This window comes from Kogia breviceps, chromosome 3 (genome assembly GCF_026419965.1).
Source record: "Kogia breviceps isolate mKogBre1 chromosome 3, mKogBre1 haplotype 1, whole genome shotgun sequence".
Taxonomy (NCBI): domain Eukaryota; kingdom Metazoa; phylum Chordata; class Mammalia; order Artiodactyla; family Physeteridae; genus Kogia; species Kogia breviceps.
Window position 1 is genome coordinate 159315321 of NC_081312.1, and position 24990 is coordinate 159340310.

Genomic DNA, 24990 nt, shown 5'->3' on the forward strand with positions numbered 1-24990 from the left:
TGGCTGCAGTGTGCCCTGTAGTTCGGCATGCTCTAGGTTATGCTCATCTCAAAGCAATTTTTAGAGGCTTTATTTTAAACATCTGCATGTTTCTGAGGTGAACCTAGCTTTTCAGAAGATGTGCATTTCTAGGAAGAAAGACCTGACAAAAAATTGACTAAGTGTCAACTTTCAGGAAGAAAAGAGGCAATGTTTATTTAATGTTTTTAGGGTCTGAATGGCTTAAGGCAAGGAATGAATTCCAACCCCTGGTCCTGAGAATGTGGCCAGGCCACCTGCTCACACATCTGCAACCTGCCCCCAAGCTTCTCAGGTGTTCAGAACACCCAATGCAGCAGTGGGCTCACTGTCGAGTATAAACACCCGCACCATGTGCGTGGGCATCTGAGTGGTTCCAGGTATGAACACGCAGATCAGGAACACAAAACAGAATGAAACAGAAATGGCAATAGGAAAACATTTCACCTTTGCAGGTAATGCAGTGACCAGGGGCAATGATTCCTGCAGGGTAACGAGTACCTGAAGACATAGTCAGATGCCTGTCTTGTTAGTCCAAATGTAACAGGAATTCATGCATTCCAACTGGAACCAACCGATATAAACTGCCTTACCAAAGGGTCACCAAAAACTAGACTGAACTGACCAACATGGTCAGTGTTCATTTAGGGTGTTCATTTACTACCAATTTTCACTTTCTAAGCTCTAGGCAAATACAGTAATGAGAATGTACACACTCAATGGCTTGGGGTGCAGACCAAGAACTGTCCTCAAGGCCTTTTCCAGGACCCGAATGTGGAGCTTTACGAGAGCCCACATCTACACGCACACTGCCCGCACTCTCCCCTCATCAAGCCCTGCAGAGCACCACCCAGAGGGGGAGCTGGTCAATCACCCTAAGCAGACACAACCACGTCTCCTGTACTTACCACTCACATAAACCCATCACTTATTTTGGGTTTGTCCTGACCTTAAGTTACATGCAGCAAAAAGCAACAATGTTTTCTACACAGTGGATACAGAGTAAACTATTTTGAATGAAAAATACTGATGAGCTAATTCCTACGTGATGCTTGTCCAAACTTGTGATTCTGGTGATTTCAAAGTACACTACCTGGTCACCCACACAGAAAGCACTCATCTGGACAAGTGCAAACAGACCACATATGTGCATGATGCACTCCTGGGTGCACCTATGTACCGCACAGGACACGCTGGTGCCAGCAGTTCCTCAGGAAACCAGCCACCACCTTCTCCTCTTTAGAGCATCAAAAAAAGGTCTATCATCAACTAGCGGACACATTACGAGAAAATCTCTTTTGAAAAGCTCCTTCTCACATCTTAAGTAAATCTCAGGTTTGTTTAGTGTAAGCTAGGTTGAAACATCTTGTGAAAGTGGCACAGGCCTGATGTACTCACTGTGAACTTCTCCTCCCGTTTCTTCCGGTAACCAAAGGAGTTTTTCCTAGAGAGGAAAGTAGAAGACTGTTAACTTTTCCCACTTGAAACATAATTTCACTTAGCACAGTATGTGCAGACACATTCAGTCTTCATGACTTTGTAATCTTTTATAGTGACTTTTGATTTTAAAATCCCAACCTTAGGGCTTCCCTGGTGGCGCAGTGGTTGAGAGTCTGCCTGCCGATGCAGGGGATGCAGGTTCGTGCCCTGGTCCGAGAAGATCCCACATGCCGCAGAGCGGCTGGGCCTGTGAGCCATGGCCACTGAGCCTGCGCGTCCGGAGCCTGTGCTCCGCAACAGGAGAGGCCACAACAGTGAGAGGTCCGTGTACCGCAAAAAAATAAAATAAAATAAAAAATCCCAACCTTAAGAAGTGTAAGCAAAACAAAAAAAGATTTATAGTAAAACTGAGGTCTAGACAGGTAAATAAAAGAAAATATTTATTGAAGGAATTTCCCATTTAGAATTTTTGTTATGATATGACCATTTGAATAGCCATTCAGTTGGAGTGGCAAGATATGTAAAGTGTGACACTGAGCTATAAAGGTGAATTGTTAAAAAATGGTAATGACAATCTATCCAATTTATCATCAAAAGGAAAAGCTCCCAAGTAGCTTGGTCTGCTCCTGCACCCCCGGGCCCTCACTCCAGTGAACCACACAGGGTTTCTGAGCCCCAAGCACTTCCTCTCCCCATCTGCCAGCCTTCCACTCCACAGTTCCTGAGACACATTTCCAACGTCCAGAGTCTGACCCGCCAGCATTGGCACCGTTCCCTACACGGCAGCTTAAACCGCAGCAACAACCCCACCTACTGCGTGGATGTCACGGCAGGGCCCAAGGGCACCAAGACACTTCACTGCCCGGGCGGGCTTCTGTGGCCTAACAGTTTACACATTAATTCCCATTTATAATTTCATTTTTATTTACCTACCCTTTGTCATTTCAGCTGAACGCAAAGACTCCCTAAGGGCCCATATTACGTAAGTTGAAAAGGAATTTAGAAAAAAATCTTGACCAATTCCACCCCCAATGGGCCCAGCAAGGCCTGACTGTGAAGACGGAGCTGCCTGGGGTCCCTCCCACTCCCACCGCAGCAGGAGCACACGCCCCTGGCCAGGAGCTCCTGGGGGCAGACCCTGTCCCATGTCCTCCGTACACAATACTCAGAAAAGTAGTCTTCACTTACAGGTTTCAAAGTGGGTTTACAACAGGAAAAGCTTATGGAGGCTGAGCCCACAGTAGATGTGTGCTGGAGCGCATGTCCTTCCTGACATGCCGGGGGGTGGGGTGGGGGGCCTGTCCGGTGAGCTCTCCACACATAACGACTGTGACCCAAGGCAGTCTGGCCCACCCTCAGTTCCCACTGAACAGTGTCCTGTCACCACAAAGATGGAACCGGTCAAGTCTCTGCTCTAAAAGTAACACCCCTGAGTAATTATGTAAAACCTTGGATGGTTACAGCCTTCCATTTGATTTTCTGTGATGGACTTGAAAATAATGATTATAAAACACATCTGAATTAATGGAGTCTGACACCACTACAAATAGTTTCTAAGTACACAGTACCTGTCCAAATGAAACTGTGAACACTCACCTTCCTCTACCCAAGCCCGGAGAGGACTCGAGGCTGCTCTGTTCCACCCGCCCGGGCCCTGCGTCTCTCTTGGCGTAGACTGGAGGGTTCTGTAGCCGAGCTCGAGGCTGACCCGTCTGCCTCGTTTGTGGGCTCCGCACACCGTTCATCAACCGGTCCGCAGTGAAGTTAAATATCGAAGGACTTTCTAACAGCCCGGGCCCTCTCTCTGCACTGGGAATGGCATGGCGCAGATGAGATTTACTAGGATTCCTGTAAATAAAATGTTTGTATATGCTCAGTTCTAAAATGATCATGGCATTATGAAAAGAGCGTGCTAATGCAGAAATGGCTAAGCTAAACTTTGCTTTCTTTTTAGGAAAAATATTAAAAATGTTACTTAGAATAGTTAGCTCATAATATGTCTGACAATGCAAATCTAAATACAGTATGGATGTTCTGCTTGGCTGTAGCCCAGGTCCAAATTAAAAGCAGGCGCATGCAGATGCAAGCTGTCCCAGAAGGCTTTGTCTCACGAGTCTACCCTCTACGTAGGCGTTGCAGCACGCATTTCAGGGTTTAATGCTCACAGAATGGAATTCCACACTTAGAGTCGTTTTACTCCTGGTGGATATTACTGGCAGCCAAATCTACCATCAGCCAGCACAGAACAGCCTCTTCACTTAGTGTGACTCACCCAAATGGTGAGAATAATGGAGGTTTAACACATTTGCTTTTGCTTTGCTTTGAAAGTATACAATGTGGCAGGGACCTCTTGTTATAAACCCTGGGGAAACAGCAGCCTTTCAACCCCTCAGGGGACTTGCCTGCTCCTTGGAGGGTATTGTCTGAGTGAAGTCAGAGGAGATGCTGCAGGTTTGAAGGTTGGAGACGTGAACCCATTTATAAATCCAGTATTTGGAAATGGCGTTACCTAGATTCATTAAAAACAAACAGACTTCAGGTTGGTTAACATTGGTCGCTGATGTTCCATGTCATATACTTGGAGTGCTCGTCGTGGAGAAGAGCACTGGGTAGGACTACTGCTAATGGCCAAGACTTCTTGATCCAGGTTGGGGCCGAGACCTCACAACAGCCCCGCGAGGAAGCCGCCTCACACATGTGAAGGGAAGCATCTGCCCTCGCCCTGCCCCGCCCCGTGCTGAGCACAGGCTGAGCACGCCATCCCACACTCTTGTCCCAGTGCCCAGACTGACACCCCTGGTGTGCTGACATCAAGTCAGCAACTCTGTTCCTGATGACTTTAATAAAATCCATCAAAGCTCTCAATCTTGGGGGCATTTAGGGATCTATTTCACAATCACAGCCTTTGAGAGTGCCCTTTTAGCCTCACCTGCATGCAAGTCTTGTTGAGTATCACGATATTTTCAGGTCATTAACAATTATGTCCCAAGTCACAATTTATGGTGATATACTTCAAAAACATACACTGACATATATGTCAGAAGAAAATTAAACAGGGTCACAGTGCCCTTAAAAGATACAATCCTAAATGTAATCTTAAAACATTAAAAAAATTAAGTACAGAATTTTAAATATCAGCCAACTACAAAAAAATCTAGTCACAACAAAAATAAGATAGAACTTAGTGTTGAAATAGTTCTTTTTTAAAAATCATGGAAAGAGTGATCATTCCTGTCTTCTGGATTCTGAACATGTGGTTTCAAACAATTTCTGTATAAACAACATTCCCTGATGAATTCAAAGGCATTTAACTCCTTGGTGCCATCCAGTTCCCACCTTACATTTTCACTAAATTGAGAGAGACAAATAGGCCGCTCCTTGTTTGGGGAAAAGGAAAAGACAAAAAGCCGGCAATTCCTCTGAACTAGAGCTAACCAAAAGCTGTAATAGGATGATTAAAAACAGTTTAGGACCAAAACAAATCATTCCAAATTTTGAAACAGAAAATGAAAGCAATAAAAGGGAAATGCTGAGGGAGAAAGATGCAGTTAAAACTGTATTATGGGACTTCCCTGGTGGTGCAGTGGTTAAGAATCCACCTGCCAATGCAGGGGACAAAGGTTTGAGCCCTGGTCCATGAAGATCTCACATGCCACGGAGCAACTAAGCCCGTGCACCACGACTACTGAGTCTGTGCTCTAGAGCCCACAAGCCACAACCACTGAGTCCGCGTGCCGCAATTACTGAAGCTCGCATGCTTAGAGCCTGTGCTCCACAACAAGAGAAGCCTGAGCACTGCAATGAAGAGTAGCCCCCGCTCGCCACAACTAGAGAAAGCCCGAGCACAGCAACGAAAACCCAATGCAGCCAAAAATAAATAAATAAATAAATAAATTTATTTTTAAAAAACTATGTTAGGGACTTCCCTGGCGGTGCAGTGGTTAAGAATCTGCCTGCCAATGCAGGGGACATGGGTTTGATCCCTGGTCTGGGAAGACCCCACATGCCGTGGAGCAACTAAGCCCGTGAGCCGCAACTACTGAAACCCATTCACCTAGAGCCTGTGCTCAGTAACAAGAGAAGCCACCACAATGAGAAGCCTGCACGTGGCAATGAAGAGTAGCCCCTGCTCGCCACAACTAGAGAAAGCCCATGCGCAGCAACGAAGACCCAATGCAGCCAAAAATAAATTAAAAAGCAACAAGAAAAAACCTCCAAAAAACTGTGTTAAGATCTCCAAAGCTCTTCTGAGGAACTACCATATATTCAGAAATACATCTATCACATCAGAATTAGAGTTTGAAGATTGTAAATCATAAGAACAATTGAGACTAATAATTTCGTACCTGTAATTTTACATATAAAACCCTGGTATTTAACTAATTTTGCTCAAGAGTTTAAAAATAAATTGGTTGCTAACACAGTAATTTAACACAACTTGCTGAGAATTAATAGGCCTCATCTTGTCACTTCTCAAAATGATGCAGTCTGTTTTACAACGGGCCTCATGCGGCCCAGCCAGATCAAAGGAACCAGCCAAACGGCCTGACTACCACCTGGGAAGCAAGGGTCCCCACTTGGGACAGGGACAAATACGATTAAGAGAGATTACAAAAACAAGCACAGCAGTGAGACTCCTTTGGAGGAATCATTCAACCAAGAATTGACGGATGCTATTCCCCTTGAAGATTTCCTTGCTCACGATACATTAGCTACATGGCTCTTGGTACACTTCCACGGAACGCGGTGAGGATTTCAAAACAGCAGTGCTTTTTCTTACCATAAGGATTCACTCAACAGAGACGGAGCGCCACCTTGTGTGCTCAATGCTCTCGTCCCACGCTGGCCCTGGGCTCCTGAGGGCTGTCCGTCCTCCCCATCCATCCCCCCGGCCCTCATGCCTCAGGACACACTCAAGGCCTGGACGGTCTGGCCCTGACAGACCTTACCAACCTCCCCTCCCAGTCCCTGCTTCAGCCTCTGCTTTAGCTCAGAAATACTCAGAGATTCACACAATTGTCGCCTGTCTGACATGTGTCTTTCCTGGACACGCATCTTGACATTCTGTGCAAAACAGGCACCAGGTACCCAGGTGCACCAACGCTCCCTCCCCCACGCCTGCCCTCTCACCATCAGTGGTCCTGACTCCCCTTGACTTGGCCACAGCCATACCTTCAGGGTTAGTCAGTTCCTCCTCTTTGACCACAACTTTCCCCATGGCCTGCCCTCCACAGCGCAGCCCTGATTCTCACATCCCGCTCCATCAGACTCCCGCAACTGCCAGACATGGCCCGCCAATCACACTAACATCTACAGCAGCACAGCTGGAGAAAAGTGATGGATCCATTACACATCTATCGAGTCTAACCAGAGGCCTTAAACAGGCCAAAACCTGTAAAAAATTAATCACTCCAGCCAGCTGTAGGGCTGGTGTGAGAAATAAAGCTTATAAGACAGTACAGGCAGACCTCAGTGATACCATGGGTTCAGTTCCAGCAATAAAGCAAATGTCGCAATAAAGCAAGTCACACAAATTTTTTGGCTTCCCAGTGAGCATGAAAATTATGCTTACACTACCCTATTGTCTAAGTGTACAATAGTATTATACCTTAAAAAAACAATGTACACACCTTAATGAAAAAATACTTTACTGCTAAGAACTGCTAATCATCCTCTGAGCCTTCAGTGAGTCTAAGATCACTAATGACAGATCACCATGACAAATATAATAATGATGAAAAAGTTTGAAATACTGTGAGAATTACCAAATGTGACACAGAGACACAAAGTGAGCAAACACTGTTGGAAAAATGGCACCAAAAGACTTGCTCAATGCAGGGTTGCCACAACATGCAATTTGTTAAAAAAAAAAACAAAAACAAAAACACAGTATCTGCAAAGTGCAATAAAACAAGGCCTGTCTATATGTCTTCCACTTGTCTTGGATTGTTAGAAGCCTATTAAACACCCTTTTCTCCTTCAAACCATGTCCCATTGGATTCCCCTCTGTGCTTAGAAGGACCCTGGCTAGCCTACAATTCGTAATCACATTTTGTGTTTTTCTAGGGATTACACAGCTTAGGAAAGGAAATGCTAGACAGGAGGGGAGGCAAACCAGGCAAAGGATCGGGATCTCATTATTGGAAAGGTTTTTAAAAATTTACACAGTTCCATATTTATCTCCCAATTAAACTGAAAATCCACCAGAGAACCTGAAGGCCTGTTTTACTATGGCAAACGGCATCCGTATTGGTTTCCCCTGTTAGAGGAAGATCTTATTCTCCAAAGCACCTAGTGTCTGCGACAGGGTTGTCAGCCATAGAAGCTCCAGTGAAGCCAGGACTCACCAAGGGCGGATCAAGATAGCTATGTGTCGCTGACCATGTCTGGGGGGCGATCAGGCTGTACAGAGGAAACTGCTGCTGGGGGCTGTAGACTGGAGGTAAGTAAAACGATGCGGTGTAGCGCTGCTGCGTGTAGAGGCTCATGTCCAGAGGTCTAAAGCCATTCTTTGGCAAAAATGTGTTTATAGCTATTGCCTTTGCTTTTATCCGTGCCTGTTTGAAAACATATAAGTTTCTGTTAGAACACTTAAGGACACTGGTTTGTAGATAAAGTATAACCAATGGTCTTGCTTACCTTAATTGGTTTTCCTTGAAAAGTTTTGACTTCTTCTCGCAGATATTTGTAAGCCTGAAGACAAAATCATTAATAACACCATTGTGTTAATCTTATAAATAAGATGAACCTATAATTAATTCACCACCTCAAATAAGCAATTATATAGTTAAAATATGGTGGACAGGACCTAGCACAGTAATTCTTAACCTTTTTGGGTCACAGATTCCTTAAAAGATCCTGATAAGAGCTATGGAGCCCCTATCCAAAATTCTCATTAATGTAATATTGTAAATTGACTATACGTCAATAAAAAAGAAGGAAAAACTTTCTCATGAACAATATTTGTATACAATTTTGTAAGTGTTAATAGAAACCATAAAAGCATCCCACAGATCATAGGCTAAGAATCCTAACCTGGGAAAACAATGGATACCAACGTCCTAGTAATAACCCCAATATTAACTTGGAATTACAAATTTAGGAAATGAAAGGATTAGGATCGCAATATTCAAAAGTCATTATTTGTGAAGTTCCTGATTCTGCTCCAAATTCTTCTACATAACTCTGAAGGCTCTGACCCATCTGACTCAGCCCCAGGCCATATTTCCCACGCAGGTAAGGGGGGCTTACACCTGCTCCACAAACATGTCTTTTCTCACCTCCCATCACCTTGCTCCTCCTAGTCCTTCTTTCCCTTCCATCCAATTAAGACCCAACCCATCTTTCAGATTCTTCTCTCTTCTGAACCCACGGCAGCCTCACCATGTTAACGCCCCATACTCTACTGCCATTCCTTTACGCAGGCTAGACTTTCCCCTGAATATGATGCTTCTTCCTGCAAGGGCAGGGAGCCGTCTGAACTCCATGCCTCTCACAGAGCTTCTCAATGCCTTTTCAAGCACCTTGTAATACAAGGTTGCCCAGGCAAAGTTAGAGTTGGGTTCAAATTTCCCAAACACTTTTCCAAATATTAAAACCTTTCTCTGTACAGAGATAAGAAAAGAACCAGTTTTCCTAGGCTGCCTGTCTTACATGTCTTTAGAAAACAACGTCTATGCTTTTCACATTGCTACAAAACTGTCTACACACACACCTATGTTTCTTCAACCTGATTTCCCTGCACCTTATGTTCACACTCAACACCACATGTGATCGTAATCTCTGTGCCCACATTTAGTCCCACTATGTAGTGACTGCTAAGTACTGGTAAACTCTGTCCTTTGTGGTGGAACAGGGTGGGGGGTAGGGAGAGGAAGAGCTTACCTGTTGTGCATCTGCTTCTGTTTCAAATGTAATAAACCAATTATCATTATAGGCAAATTCACAGTTTATAAATCTCGGTAAGTTATCTCCTTTAAATAGTGCTTCTACTTCCTATAGGAAACAGAGAGGTCAGAAATTAATTCTCAACTATGCTACTGTTTGTCCTCACCAAAGAAACATGGTGTCCACTCTTCAGGACAGATGCCTAGAAGACAACCCCAGCACACCGAAGTCCAAGGCCCTCTCTCAAGGTGGTTGAGGAGTTCAGTGTGGCTTCCAGAATTAGGATCCCACTGTCACAGGAAATAAAATTCACAACCCAATGACAACTTTCCTGACCCCTAAGAGACCAGTAACTAAATTAATAGGAAAATATTTTATTTTACCAGTTGCTAATAACTACACAATTTGGAGGCAGAGAAAGGTAATTTAAGAAATCTAAAAATTAGCTGGCCTTTTGCTTCCAGCCAAGATGGACTACATTTACCCTCCCACATGAAATAATTACAAACAAAAAACAAAATATATGAAATAGCATTTTTCAGACAGTGGACCTCAGGCCATGCAATCCCTGAGAGGGACAGGTACAGACGGGTCCACGAGTGCCCGACTCACATATGGGGCTTCCAGGCCGTGGTGCCAGGAGGCTGGGCACAGGCCCAGCCCAAAGCTGCAGAGCTCAGGGGTTCCCCCCAGGGCTCTGTGTTCAGAAAACAGCAACCTGAAGTGATGAGAGGTTTCCCCTAGAGCTCTCCGGGATCGGGGAGTGTCTCCACCAGCCTGAGTGGAAAACAATCCTAACTCAGGACATCAGGTGGTGCTCTCAGGAAGCACTGCCCCAGGGGGAGGCCAGTCTGCTTCCACCAGTTCCAAGTCACTTAACTGAGCCTCAAAACAGAGCTCAAGAACATGTACAGAAAGGAGTACAAAAACACTCCGTACCCAATCAAATAAAATCCAAAATGCCTGGCATCCATTCAAAATTTGCCAGGCACATAAAGAAATAGAAAAATATGACTTATAATGAAAAAATCAACCAGTCAAATTAAACCCAGAAATGCACTGATACTGGCACATTGACTCAAATCAAGCACAGGCCACACTGGTGTTCACTGCATCCTTCTCATCGTGAAAATTTGTTTTGGAAAGTGATTTAACATAAAAATATGTTCCCTGTCTCAACTTGTTGGTTTACTATTCTTATTTTAAAATGAATAAATATTTAAACCTTTTCTCTTTCTAACTTCTAAATACTGAAGCTACCATAAACTCTCACTACTTTTTTCAGAGTGAAATGTGTAATGGAGTCCTGAGACCAAAAAGTTTGAGAACCACTCTTACAAATGAATCACACTGTAACTACCAGAGTGTGTAAATCTTGGGAAAAAAGTGTTACTGTACATATTTTTGCTTTAAAATACATCTTCCAAAAACCGCAGAAACAAACAAAAAAACCCACCCAAAAATGTCCAAGTTTCCTTCAGAGGAGAAATGACTTACTTCTACAGGGGTGGATTCAGGTATTTCACGTAATATTACTATGCAACGATTCTGATTTGGCCTTACTTTTTCTCCCTTCTCATCCACTTGGACTAAAGGTAAAGCTGTAAAGAGAAGAGAAATGGATGATACACAAATATTAAAACAAATCAACCATTTGCACTACATCGTGACCTAATGTAGATACTCTAGCGGGACGTGTTAGACTACATTGCCAGACGTGTTAAAGAAAGCCGTATACAATGGGAAAAAGTCAAAAGTCAAAAGTCTTGATAGCTTAACACAACCTATCAAAAGGTTTTAGACCAATACTGCACATTACAGTTAGGGGCTCTGGGGAGCCCTGTGGGAGCTGTAACAGAGGTAACGCTATGACACAGGCTCTCCACAGCTCAAACAACTCCAAGTCAGTCACAATGCAGGGCTAGAGACTTTCTCTTTCTACAAGTCCCCAAAACAAGACACTTTCCTGTCTCCTTACGACTTAATTTTGAACTCACAGAAGTTGTCAAGCACCCTTCACTCAGCCTTCTCTAATGATGGATCTTACACGACAACAATCCACCATTGAAACAAGGGTCAACACTGCCAGCACGGGGACAGGCCCAACTCAGGTTTCACCAGCTTTTGCCTTATCTCCTTTCGTTAGGTTTTTTTTTTTTTTTTTTTTTTTTTTTTTTTTTTTTTTTTTTTTTGCGGTATGCGGGCCTCTCACTGCTGTGGCCTCTCCCGTTGCGGAGCACAGGCTCCGGACGCGCAGGCCCAGCGGCCATGGCTCACGGGCTCAGCTGCTCCGCGGCACGTGGGATCTTCCCGGACCAGGGCACGAACCCGTGACCCCCGCATCGGCAGGCGGATTCTCAACCACTGCGCCACCAGGGAAGCCCAGGTTTTGTTTTTTGGTGTCACTCTATGAAATTCTATCACATGCAGACTCAGGTCATGGCACACCAGGATCAAAATCAGGGCTCAGAGCTGTGTACCAGCACGAAGACATATATTACCAACATCAGAAATGGAAACATCCCTTAGTACCAAAGCTAACTTTTGGAAAGTAGGATCCATGAGAGAAAAGAAAACTCAAGGCCCATGTGGTTTCTGGAGAATCCTACCCAATGTCAAGGAAAAAATAACAATTCTATAGTACAAACTCTTCTGAACTTAAGAAAGTAGTTTCCAATTCAACCTATGAAGCCAGCAGTTCTTTGATACCCAAACTAAACAAAGACATTACAAAACAAGAAAACTATAGACCAATATCTCCCATGAACAATAAAAATTCTTACCAAATTTTGCCAAATTGAATCTAACAATATATAAAGATGGGAATACATAATGAATGACAAGTGAATTTTTTCAGTAATGCAAGGTTGGTTTACCAAAAGAAATAAGCAATGTAATTCACCATATTAATGGACTAAAAAACAAAAAAAACCCCACACAACTATCTCATAGATGCAGAAGCATTTGACAAAATCCAACATTCATTTCTGATAAAAATTCTCAGCTAACTAGGAGTAGAAGGGAAACCTCCTCACCTACAAAAAAACCAACGTCTAGCATTTTCTTACTAGAAGATGGGCCAAGGCAAGGATGCTGACTCCTCACTTCTATTCAACACAGCACTGGAGGCTTAAGCCAGGGCAATAATGCAAGAAATAGAAATTACATGCACCCAGACTGGGTGTAAGAAGGTAACCTTTTCATTCACTTTCATTCAAGCTGAGCTCTATGTAGAAAATCTGATACAATTTCCATAAAAAACTAGAATTGTGAGTTTCAAAAGGTTTAAGTATACAAGATTAATATTCAAAAATAAATTGTATTTCTACATACTAGCACCGAACTAGAAATTGAAATAAAAATATTTATGCTCCAATACGAAATACTTAGTTATAAATCTGGTAAGATATGAAACACCTTCACTATGAAAACTGCAAAACATTCCCAAGAGAAAAATTTTTAAGATTTTTCTAAATGAATGGCGAGACATCTTATGTTCATGAATTGGAAAACCCAATATTGTTAAAATGTCAATACTCCCCAAATTGATTTATAGATTTAATGTAATCCCAGTAAAAATACCAACAGGACCTTTTGAAAAACCAAAATGTCGATTGTAAAATTCACATGGAAATGCCAAGCATTTGGAAGAGCCAAAACAAAGCTGGAGATTTTGCAACTACTCTAAGATGTACTATAAAAGCCAGTACCATCCAGACACTGCAGCAATGGCATCAAAACAGACAAAATAGATCGAGGACAGACATACGACCCAGAGAGAAACCCACACATATAGGGATAAATGATTCTCACAATGGCACAAAGGCAGTGCAGTGGAGAAGCAGAGCGTTTTCAACAAATGGGCTGGAAGAGCAGCACATTCACATGCAAGGGGGTAGACAGCTCACGCCACATACAAAAATCAGCTGACAATAGATCACAGACCTAAAAATGTAAACCCTAAAACTAAAACTTCTAGAAAATCCTTGTGACCCTGAATTAAGCAAAGATTTCTTAGGCACAATACCAAAAGCAAGATCCATAAAAGAAAATAATTAATAAACTGGACTATATAAAAAAATTGAAAACTCTGCTTTTCAAAAGACATTACTAGAACAAAAAGAGAAGCCACAGACTGGGAGAATGTATTTGCAAATCACATCTCCAATAAGGACAAATATAGATACATGCATCTCAAATTGCACACAAATACACGCTCCTCAAATCTCACCTGTAATAAAACTAATTTTTAAAAAATGTGGTGGGGGTGGGGCATTTGAACAGACAGCTCAGAAAGGCAGCACATGAAAAGACTGCCCAGTGTCATCAGGCACTAAAGAAATAGAAATTAAAACTACAATGAGATACCACTGCACACCTGCTAGAAAACCTACAATGGCCCATCTGTGACACCAGGCTGGGTACCTTAGCACAAATGGCTGTGAATCTAAGCATCACACTGGCAAGAAAAATGCTGTCAAGACCACGTACGATGCAGCCTGGGCTGCAGTCTACTTACATCTCAGCACTTCGACAATCAGGTCCATGTCGGTGCTGAGCTTCTTGATGTGGTCCAGGTTAGCTACCGTGGTGATTGGCACATACTGATCACTGTCCATCTGTGATATAAGGTACATGTCACTAGCAAGGTTCTCCCTGGAGAAAGAAGACAATCTCTCTTAATTCACAACTTCTTTAAAAGGAAGTTTCACAAGAGGCACGAGTGTGGTACGGTACTGCCCTGGAGTGAGAGCTGAGTTCAAACCACCCCCTGCGATTTGCCATCTCTCTGACCTTACGTCGATTCTGTCAAAGACATCTGGGGAGGCAGAGAGAGCAAAAGTAGAAGTGTACTGCACTTTATACGATCAAAATTAATGAGCAGGTAAATCTTTAAAAAAATGTATTTATAGCTCATCTTTGTTCTAAAAAGTGTTTGAGTAGCTTTTTAAAAATAGAAACACAACTTCTTAAAATAAGGAAGCCCAGCTAAGAGAATGAAAAAGTAAGAAAAATGTGATAAGGCCAAGAAAGGCTGGTGCCCAGAGTGCTTGCAGTTCAGGCTGGAACACTTGTAAGAGGGGCTGTGACTCCAACTCTGGCCTCAACAGCCCTCTGCAGCAGAGGATGGAAAAGCAGTAAAGTGACCAACAGCTTGACCCACGACTAAAACCTGTGAGGCTGACCACCTATGGCCCCACCATCAGAGTCCAAGTCCGTGGGCAGGGAATGGGGTAGGAGGGATCTCGACTTCCTACAGATGGACGTACAGACACAGATGTTAACAGATACTCCTTCTGTGTAAAGCATGACATCTGTACATAGTAGCAGTGCACAACACCTTAGATATCAGATACTAGAAAAACACTACCATCCTCACCTAGACAAGCAGAATTCCAATGTTTTTTTAAGTACTTCCCGGGGGTCTTCCTGGCTTTCTGGTTGAGATTCATTTCCTCCTACAGAGAAGCAATGGAAAAAATGGCTTAAATTTACCAAGCACATGATTCAGTATAGCAATTCTAATGTTTTCAATATACATAGTAATTTATCCACATAATGTATAGAGAATATAAGAAAAATGATATTTTACAAGGCAATCAAAGGCAAAAAAAGCCCCCCAAAACAAAAACCACCTCTCCCCCAAACAAAAACACAGTTTCAAAAGATAACCTGAGGGCTTCCCTGCTAGCGCAGTGGTTAGGAATCCACCTGCCAATGCAGGGGACACGGGTTAGATCCCTGGTCCAGGAAGATCCCACATGCCACAGAGCAACTAAGCCTGTGCGCCACCACTCTAGAGCCCATGAGCCACAACTACTGAGCCTGCGAGCCACAACTACTGAAGTCCAAGCACCTAGAGCCCGTGCTCCGCAACAAGAGAAGCCACCGCCATGAGAATCCCATGCACTGCAGGGAAGAGTAGCCCCCGTGCGCTGCAACTAGAGAAAGCTCGTGTGCAACAACAAAGACCCAACGCAGCAAAAAAACAAACAAACAAACAAAACCTGAGGAGTAAGATTTATTAGCAAAGTTTAGCAGGTACTTTTTATTACAAAATAAGTATAAGCTTATTTAATGCTTTGTCTCAATTCAAAAAGGATTTTCAAGTAACCTAGAAGCACACGAGATACTAAACATAAAATATACAGGAAATAATTAAAATAACTAAAAGTTTCTTTGCACACTACTATATAGATTTGCATGGCATAATAATACATGAAGAACTTTCTAACAAGAAACACTTGTATTTTAAAAGTCAAAGTTAAAGACCATCAAAAAAGCAAAGTGGGAACACTGATGACAAATAAGGACAGAGAGCTTGTGTGTGTTTTATATAAAGAGCTTTAACAAAATCCATCCCCCACCAGCAAAAAAACAAAACAAAACAAACAAAACCAATGGAGCAAATGAGACAAAATCAGAAATGGCCAATGAAACCACAATCTCATTTCATTCCTTCATCCAGAAAGGCCTCTCCTGAGCACCATTTAAATTCACATTGAACAGATATGTCCTGTCTCTTCTTTAGCTATCTCCTGTATGCCGGGCACTGCTGTGGAACTGCTTACTCAGCCTCAATGAGGCAGTCTCTGCTCTCATTGGGAGGCAATCAATAGTCAAACAAGTCAACAGTAAACAGGTAGAATGTGACACAAAGGAGAAACCCACAGGGCACAGGCAGACCTAATTGTGCAGAAGGAAGAATCAGCAAGCTCGAAGACAGGTCATGTGAAATTAGCCAGTTACAGGAACAAAGAGAAAAAAGAATGCAGAACAAGGAAGAAAGCCTACGTGACTTGTGACATACCACCAACTGTATTTCTATACACTAACAACAAACTACCTGAAAGAGAAATTAAGAAAACAATCCCATTCACAATTGCATCCAAAAGAATTAAATACCTAGGAATAAATCCAACCAAGGAGGAGAAAGATCTGTAAGCTGAAAACTTTAAGATATTGATGAAAGAAATTAAAGACAAATAAATGAAAAGATACCCCATGTTCCTGGATTGGAATAATTAATATTGTGAAAATCTCCATGTAAAAATTTCCAAAGCAATCTACAGATTCAGTGCAATCAATTCCTATCAAAATTCCAATGGAATTTTTCACATAAATACATCAAACAATCCTAAAATTTGTATGGAACCACAACGACACTGAACAGCAAAAGCAATCTTGAGAACAAAGAACAAAGGTGGAAGCATCATACATCCTGATTTCAAACTACTTTAAAAAGCTATAGTAATCAAAAAAGTATGGTACTGGCATAAAAACAGACATATAGACCAATGGAACAGAATCGAGAGCCCAGAAATAAACCTGCATATTTATGATCAACTGATTTTCAATAAGGCTGCCAAGAATACTTAAGGGGGAAAGAACAGTCTCTTCAATAAACAGTGTGGGGAAAGCTGATGGCCACATGCCAAAGAATTAAATGGAACCCTTATCTTACATCTTACACAAAAACCAACTCAAAATGAATTAAAGACTTAAACATAAGACCTAAAACCGTAAAACTACAGAAAAACATGTAGGAAAAAACGTCCTATACATCGGTCTTGGCAACAATTTTTTTGGATATGACACCAAAAGCACAGGCAAGAAAAGCAAAAATAAACAAGTGGGACACTACATTCCATTCAAAAGCTTTTGTACAGCCAAGGAAAGCATCAACAAAATGAAAAAGCAACCTACTGAACAGGAGAAAATATTTACAAATCATGTACCTGATAAAGGGTTACTATCCGAAACATATAAGGAACTCACACAACTCAGTAGCAAAAAAAACCTCTGATTAAAAAATGGGTAAAAGACCTAAATAGACATTTTTCCAAAGAAGACATACAGATGGCCAAGTGGCATATGAGAAGATGTTCAATATCTCTCATCACTAGGGATGTGCAAGTCAAAAACCACAATGAGGATCACCTCACACCTGTTAGAATTGTTATCAAAAAAAGATAACAAATAACAAGTGTTGGCAAGGATGTGAAGAAAAGGGACCCCCTGTGTATTATTGGTGGGAATGTAAATTGGTGCAGCCAATGGAACACTATAGAAAAGTGTGGAGGTTCCTCATAAAATTAAAAATAGCACTCACTACCACATGATCCAGCAGTCCCACTACTGGGAATATATACAAAGGAAAGGAAATCAGGATCTCAAAGATATGTCTGCACCTCCATGTTCACTCAAGTATTATTTACAATAGTCAAGACATGGTAACAACCTACGTGTCTACTGATGGATGAATGGATTAAAAAACTGTGGTGTATATACACACACACACACACACACACACACACACACACACACACACACACACAGGAATATTATTCCACAAGAAAGGAGGAAATCCTGCCACTTGCAACAACATGAATGAATCTGGAGAATATTATGCTAAGTGAAATAAGTCAGACAGAACTCAAAAAAAATTACACAATGTCACTTACATGTGGAATCTAAAAAAACTGAACACATGGAACCAGAGGGTAGAACCATGGTTGCCAGGGGCTGGAGGTGGAAAAATGGAAAGATGTTGATCCGAGGGTACAAACTTTCAGTTATAAGATGAATAAGTTCTGGGGATCTAATATACAGCGTGGTGATTATAATTAATAATACTGTATTGTATACTTGAAATTTGCTAAGAGAGTAGATCTTGTGTTCTCAGCACACCAAAAAAAAAAAAAACCTAAGTATGTGAAGTGATGGATATCAAATCATCATGTTGCTGTATACCTTAAGTATAATTAATTTTTACGTGTCAATTATACCTAAATAAAGCTAGAAAAAACTGTAACCTCCCCTACCATGATTTGTCTTTTCCACCGTTTATCACCCTTACATTATATAACATGAACTTATTCATTATGTGTATTATAGTCTGTCTCTGCCAGATAAGATGTAAGCACCAGTAGGGCAAAGGCTTTCATCGATCACATTCACTGATGTGTCCTAAGTAAATCTGGCATGTGGTGGGTTTTGAATGAGTATTTTTTTTTATTTAAAAAAAATAAAAAAGAATAAGTGAAGCAAGTTTTCCAGATGTAGAGCATTGGCTCCTGAGAGATAAAGACACATGACGGTCATGAGCCTGGGCTCAGGAAGTGAGAAGCAGATGGAAGCCAGCAGGCTCAATGAGTTCAGGGTGCAGGACAGAGTGCACTGGGAGGGCGCCCAGAGGTGCGAGGAACCCCCGGAGGCAGGCACGTGTTTTATGCACAGCACAGGTATGATGGACTCCCTGAGGCCAGGAAAGAACCACTTGAAAGGAATAAGGGAGCTCACATATCCTGCTCCACAGTGCCTGTTCCACAAGCTGGCCTGGAAGACCTCATGCTCACAGAGCCCCAAACACACTGGCAAAAGAGGAGAGAAGGGTCTGGCCTCAGAAGTGGGAAATAATGAGCCCCAGACTGAGCACTGCTCCACTCATGCCTAACAAATCATAAAACAAGATATGAAAGGATCAATTTGTTTCCAAGTAACTTTGTGGCATCCTGGAACAAGAACCAAAATATCTATAGAAATATAAAAATATTAAGTACCTAACAAAGTCAAATCCAGTCCAACCAAAAATTACGAGTGTAAAGAAACCTATCCCGCACAGATGTTAACATTAACTGACAAAAACATTGTAATGGTTATCCTACCTGTACCTCACATGCTCCAAAGGTTATGTAGAAACATGAAAAAATATTTTAAAAGACCCAAATAGAATTTGTACAGATGAAAACTATAATGTCTGGTATCAAAAATATAGTTTGTGAAATTAACAACTGATCAGATAGTATAGAAGACTAGTGAACTTGAAAATATAAGAGAAACTTCCCAAAATGAAACAGAGAAACAAGATTTTTTAAAATAAGGACAGAGGATCACTTCGAGGGGCTTAATATAGGTATAACCAGAGATCATGTAGGAGAAGAAATGGCAAGGTAGGGGAGGAGCATTTGAAGAAATTACAGCCAAGATGTTCCAAAGTTTGATGAAAACATTTATAAATCACAGATCAAGAAGCTCAACAAACCCCAACCACAAGAAACAAGATTACCTTTAAGTTACATCATAATCAAAATACTCAAAACCACTATAATGAGAAAAATCTTAAAAGCAGCAAGATTTTAGACAGTGGAACAAAGTTAAGGATGATAGTTTTCAGAAATAATGCAGGTAAAAAGAGAGCACCACAGCATCTTTAAGGCCAAGAGAGGGAGATCAGGATTTACACACAGGAATAAAGAATACCAGAAATGCTAACTGCATGGATAAGTATGGAAGTTTGCTTTCTTATAAAATACCATTTTCCAGAACAAGGAACCAAGGTTCCTTGGAGAAATGGCTGATTCTAGGACCAGAGCAGGGAGAATGAGAAAACAACAAACCCTTCACTGATGGGGTAGGTCAGATGGAGGAGTCAACTAGAAGAGCTTCCAATGGCCAAAGGAGCAATCAAATAAAGCAGTGATGATTTTTAAACATGGATACAATAAACACCCATGAGTCCACACTGATACAAGTCAATGGCTGAACAAATAAATAAATGAGGGAGAAGAGACAAATCCCTATGCATAAGAGTTCCAAGTTATTTATGTAGATTCTCTGCCCTCATGAAGGGGACATTCCTTAAGTGTAGGCTGGGTACAGTCAGTGACTTCCTTCCAAAGAGCACCACATGGAAAGGGGGAGGGAAAAAAGAGTAACTTCACAGGTGAGAAAGTTAATAATAAACCTACTTCAGCCAGCTTGTCAAGGTCAACATCAACTGTAATAAATCATGCTGATAGTATGTACCCTTAAAATGATGGGATGAAAGCTGCTCTTGACCTCTGTGGCATTCCTTCCCTCAAACCCATCATGATGAGAAAAACATCAAATGAATTCCAGTACCATACAAAATAGCTGACTAGTACTGCTCAAAACTATCAAGGTTATCAAAAACAAGTAAAGTCTGAGAAACTGTTACAGCCAAGAGGAGCCTTAAGAACACATATCAACTAAATGTAACATGGTGTCCTGGGACAGAAAAAGGACATTAGGTAAAACGTACCAACACTGGTTCAGTAACTGTGGCAAATATATCATACGAATGTAAGATGTTAACAGGAGAAAATGAATGCTGCGTCTATGGGAACTCTCTGTACTCAATCCTCTCAATTTTTCTGTAAGTCTAAAGCTATTCTAAAACAAACTGCAAGGTGACTCAAACCTAACCATGTCAATTACCGCAGTAAACGTTAATGTTCTAAACATTTAAATTAAAGGCAGAGACCATAGGATCTGACTTATGATCCAAATACTGGTTCTTCAAGATGAATAAAATTGACAAACCTCTACCCAGATTGACTAGGGGGAGGAGGGGAGAAAAGACATAAATTACCAATAACAGGAATGAGTGATGTGACATGCTACAGATTCTAAAGATATTAAAAGTATAAACAGAATATTATGAGCAATTCTATGCAATAACTGAAAATTTAGATGAAATGGAAAAGTACATAAGACATAAGGAACCAAAGCTTTCTCAAGAAGAAATAAAGCTGAGTAGCCCTATATAAAAAAACAAACTGTAGCTGACAACTTTCCCACATCAATATTCTAGGCTCAGATGGCTTCATTCTTCATTTAAGGAAGAAATAAACTCTTCCCAAAAATTTAACAGGAGGGAAAACATCAAAAATAAAACTACAGAGCAATATTCCTCATGAACACAAGTGTACAAATTCTAAGCAAAATTATGGCCAGTCTAATCCAACAATATATCAGAAGTGTATTACATCCTGAACCAGTGAGGCTTACCCCAGGAATTTAAGGTTGGTTAAACATTTTTTAAAAAATCAATGTAATTCATCTTCACACACAAAAAAGAAAAAAATATTTGGTCATTGCCAAAGATGAAGAAAAAAGTATCACAAATTCCTCTTTAACCATTCCTCTTTAAAACTCTCAGCAAATCATAACAGAAGGGTACCTGTCAACCGATAAAGGTCATATATGGAGAACTACAACTAACATTATATGTAATGGTGAAAGACAATGTTTTCCCCCCTAAGATCAGTCAGATGTTTGCTCTCACCACATCTGTTCACCTTTGTAAGGAAGGATCTAATCAGTGCAACCAGGCAAGATAAAGGAATAAAAGGCACCAAATTGGATAGGAAATAAAACTGAATTTATTCACAGATAACATGATAGCCTATATAGAACATCCAACAGAATCTACAAAATACTTTCTAACACTAATAAGTGAGCTTAACAAGTTTCCAGGATATGATATCAATTTATAAAAATTAATTATATTTCTATCTACTAGTAACAAACAGTTGCAGATTGAATTTTTAAAAACCACTTACAACAGCACCAAAAAATATGAGATACTTAAGGATAAATTGGACAAAAGATGTGAAAAGCCAGTAGGCTGAAAACTGAAAAATACAGTCAAGAGAGATTAAAGAAGATCTGAACAAGTGGAGACATACACCATGTCACGAACATCTAGTCAAGATGTCAATCTTCTCCAACTGATCTACAGAGTCAATGAAATCCCAATAAAAATCTCAGCATTCTATAGAAATTGACCGGCTCATTCTAATTTGCATGGAAAAGGAAAGGACCTAGAATAGCCAAAATAACTCTGAAAAAGAACAAAACTGGAAGGCTAATACTACCTGTTTTTAAGAATTATTTACAGTAAGCAAAACAGCGTGGCTTTGTTGTCCCAAGAGATGGATGGAGAAGAGACAGTCCAGAGATAAACCGACATACTCAGGGACAAATGATTCTGACAGAGGCACAAAGGCAGTGCAATGGGGAAAGGAGAGTCTTTCTGACGAATGGTACTGGAACAGTTGCATATCTACATGTGAGAAAAAAACAAAAAAGAACTTTGCTTCGCACCTCATACCACATACAAAAATTAACTTAAAATGGGCCACAGACCTAAAAAATGTAAAATTTAAAACCATACAACTTATAGTAGAAAAGCTTTGCAACCTTGGATTAAATAAGGATTTTGCAGGAAAAACACCAAAAGCAAGATCTGTAATTGGACAATATAAAAGATTTTAAACTTTTGGTTTTCAAAAGATACTGTTAGGAGAACAAAAAGACAAGCCACAGACTGGAAGGATGTATTTGCAAGTTACATATCTGGTAAAGACTTGTGTCCAAAGAACTCTCAACTCCTCTCAACTCAATAATAAATCAACCCAGTAAAAAAATGGGCAAGGGCTTCCCTGGTGGCACAGTGGTTGAGAGTCCGTCTGCTTGCTGATGCAGGGGACACGGGTTCGGGCCCCGGTCTGGGAAGATCCCACATGCTGCGGAGTGGCTAGGCCCATGAGCCATGGCTGCTGAGCCTGCGCATCTGGAGCCTGTGCTCCGCAACGGGAGAGGCCACAACAGTGAGAGGCCCGTGTACCGCAAAAAAAAAAAAAAAAAAAAAAAAAAAAAAAAAAAAAAAAGGGCAAAAGACTTGAACAGACCCTTCACCAAAGAAAACATACACACATAAAAGATGTTTTGCACTGTTAGTCATTAGGAAAATACAAAGTAAAACCACAATAAGATTCCACTGTCTACCTTTTAGAATGGCTAACGTTAAAAAGACTGACTGTATCAAGTGCTGGTGAGGACGTGAAGCTGCTGGAGCTCTGATCCACTGCAGGAGGGAGTGCAAAGGGTACAGCTACGGAACACAGCTCTACCATTTCTTAAGAAGATAAACCTATGCCTAACAGACAATGCATCTACCTCATTCCTATGTATTTACCCAAGAGAAATGAAAACATACGTACATACAAACCCTTGTTTATAAATGTCCATAGCAGCCTTATTTGTAAGAGCCTCAAACTGGAAACATTCCAAATACTCATCAGCTGGTGAACAGAAAAACAAACTGTGGTATGTGATGCAATGGAATACTATTTGGCAATAAAAAGGAAAGGCCCATAAATGTTATTACATGAATGAATCTCAAAATTAGTAAGGAGAAAAAGAGCACATACTATAAAACTCCATTTACATAAAAATTCTAGAAAACCCCATACTAATCTACAGTGACAGGAAGCAGATGAGCGGTTGGCAGGGGCAGGGAGTGGGCAGGAGGAAGGGCACAGGTAGCTTCGTTATCTTGACTGGGTCATGGTTTTTCATGTGTACACACACCTCGTCAAATTCAGTAGAGAAATCAGTGAGGAAGGGAAGAATCAGCAAGTCAATTCTAGAATGCACTGAATACTGTGTTTTAAACTAAGGAAAATAAAACTTATAGAAAGGCTAGGATATTCCAAACATGTGATGTTTATGGGACATCAATTATGCTTCATTAATGCTCTATACCCCAAGGTTGTAGGTGTGAAATAGCCGTCCACAAGCTGGGCTGCACGGGACCACGCAGCCCCGCTAGTCCGAGACCGTGAACGGAAAATGAGACCATTCCACACTGCTATAATTTTTTCTTCAGCCACATCTGTCTATCTGCTCAGGAACAGACACAGAGTAGGTAGAGAATTATATTTAAACAAGATGGAGGCATTTTCTAAGCAACTGTGAAGAAGTGAGATGCAAGAAGTAACTGAAATGATGGTCTGTGTAATCCAGGCAGAGTGAGGAGGGAAGCGAGGGTCCAGGCGAGCATGTGACCACAAAGGTAGTCAGTGCCAACTGAAGCAGCAACCATGCGGATGAGGTCTTTGTGGGGCCCCTTCAAGGGGAAAATAAACAAATATTTAATGCCAAACACACACATGGTGGTTATTATGTACCTCTCGTACATAACACCACAGCTGGTGGTGAAAAGGGAGGGCAGGCTTTCTCAGTCATGTAACCTTCTCTAACCCAAGCGTGTCTCTAGACAGTCACACAGGGGCCTGAACACGCTCCACAGGCAGCTGCTCTGCTCAACTGCTGGCAGCCAGTTTGGGGAAGCTATTTCTTTCCACTCAAGCTTTCCCATCCAACTGGCAATAATGAGAGTGTAGCCTACCCCTTAGGTCTGTTGGGGTTTTAAAACTTGTTTGGTCTTTTAGATCAAGGCAGAAACAAAATCGGAGGTAAGCAGCCATTTCTATGCTGGTCCACACCCTGGACCCCAAAAGAGAATTGCTCTCCCCCTCTTTTCCTTCTTCTGAAAAGCTTTAAGTATCCCTTTTACAGAAAGCCAACTCCTTTTGGGTTTGACTCTCAATTTCAACATTAACGTTCCCTCTCTGTATTTTTATCGACATTTCGCCCTACAATCAGTTTTCTGCTTCTCCTATTTAAATCTGATTTGCCTTTCAGGAATTATTCAGGTCTTACATTCCCTGTGAGGCCTCTGGACCAGAACCTCTCACCTCTGCATCAAGAGAAGAGTCAGTTTAAAGGAAAATCAAAGGAAGCAGTGAAAGGCACATTGTTTAGGGAAAGATTTAACAAGCTGAATTTTTAAAAGCACACAAACCTCTGAACAGGGCGAGGGTGGCCACTGTCGGTACATGTGTGCACAGAGGTATCGGACTAGAAATGGCCTGGGGCTCTGATGGCATGTTGGGACCACCTAGCGTGCCCCCCAGCTCGCTCCAGCCCCTCTGGCTCTGGCCTGCTCTCCACTAGGGTGGAGGAACCACTGTGGGGTCGGGGGGGTCTGCA

General features: G+C 41.5%; 1 protein-coding gene across 5 annotated transcripts in view; it reads right to left on the reverse strand.

Annotated features, from left to right (window-relative positions):
- LARP4B (La ribonucleoprotein 4B) overlaps positions 1 to 24990 on the reverse strand; it is an 84802-nt gene that overhangs the window by 8334 nt on the left and 51478 nt on the right. For all 5 annotated transcript variants that reach the window (XM_067030171.1, XM_059056510.2, XM_067030169.1 and 2 more), the window contains 9 exons: positions 14726 to 14804; positions 13865 to 14001; positions 10843 to 10946; positions 9343 to 9453; positions 8098 to 8151; positions 7806 to 8015; positions 3861 to 3967; positions 3055 to 3306; positions 1417 to 1462 (listed from right to left, as the gene is read on the reverse strand). In XM_067030171.1, coding sequence (XP_066886272.1) covers positions 1417 to 1462; positions 3055 to 3306; positions 3861 to 3967; positions 7806 to 8015; positions 8098 to 8151; positions 9343 to 9453; positions 10843 to 10946; positions 13865 to 14001; positions 14726 to 14804 — 1100 coding nt within the window. The remainder of the gene's footprint in view (positions 1 to 1416; positions 1463 to 3054; positions 3307 to 3860; positions 3968 to 7805; positions 8016 to 8097; positions 8152 to 9342; positions 9454 to 10842; positions 10947 to 13864; positions 14002 to 14725; positions 14805 to 24990) is intronic.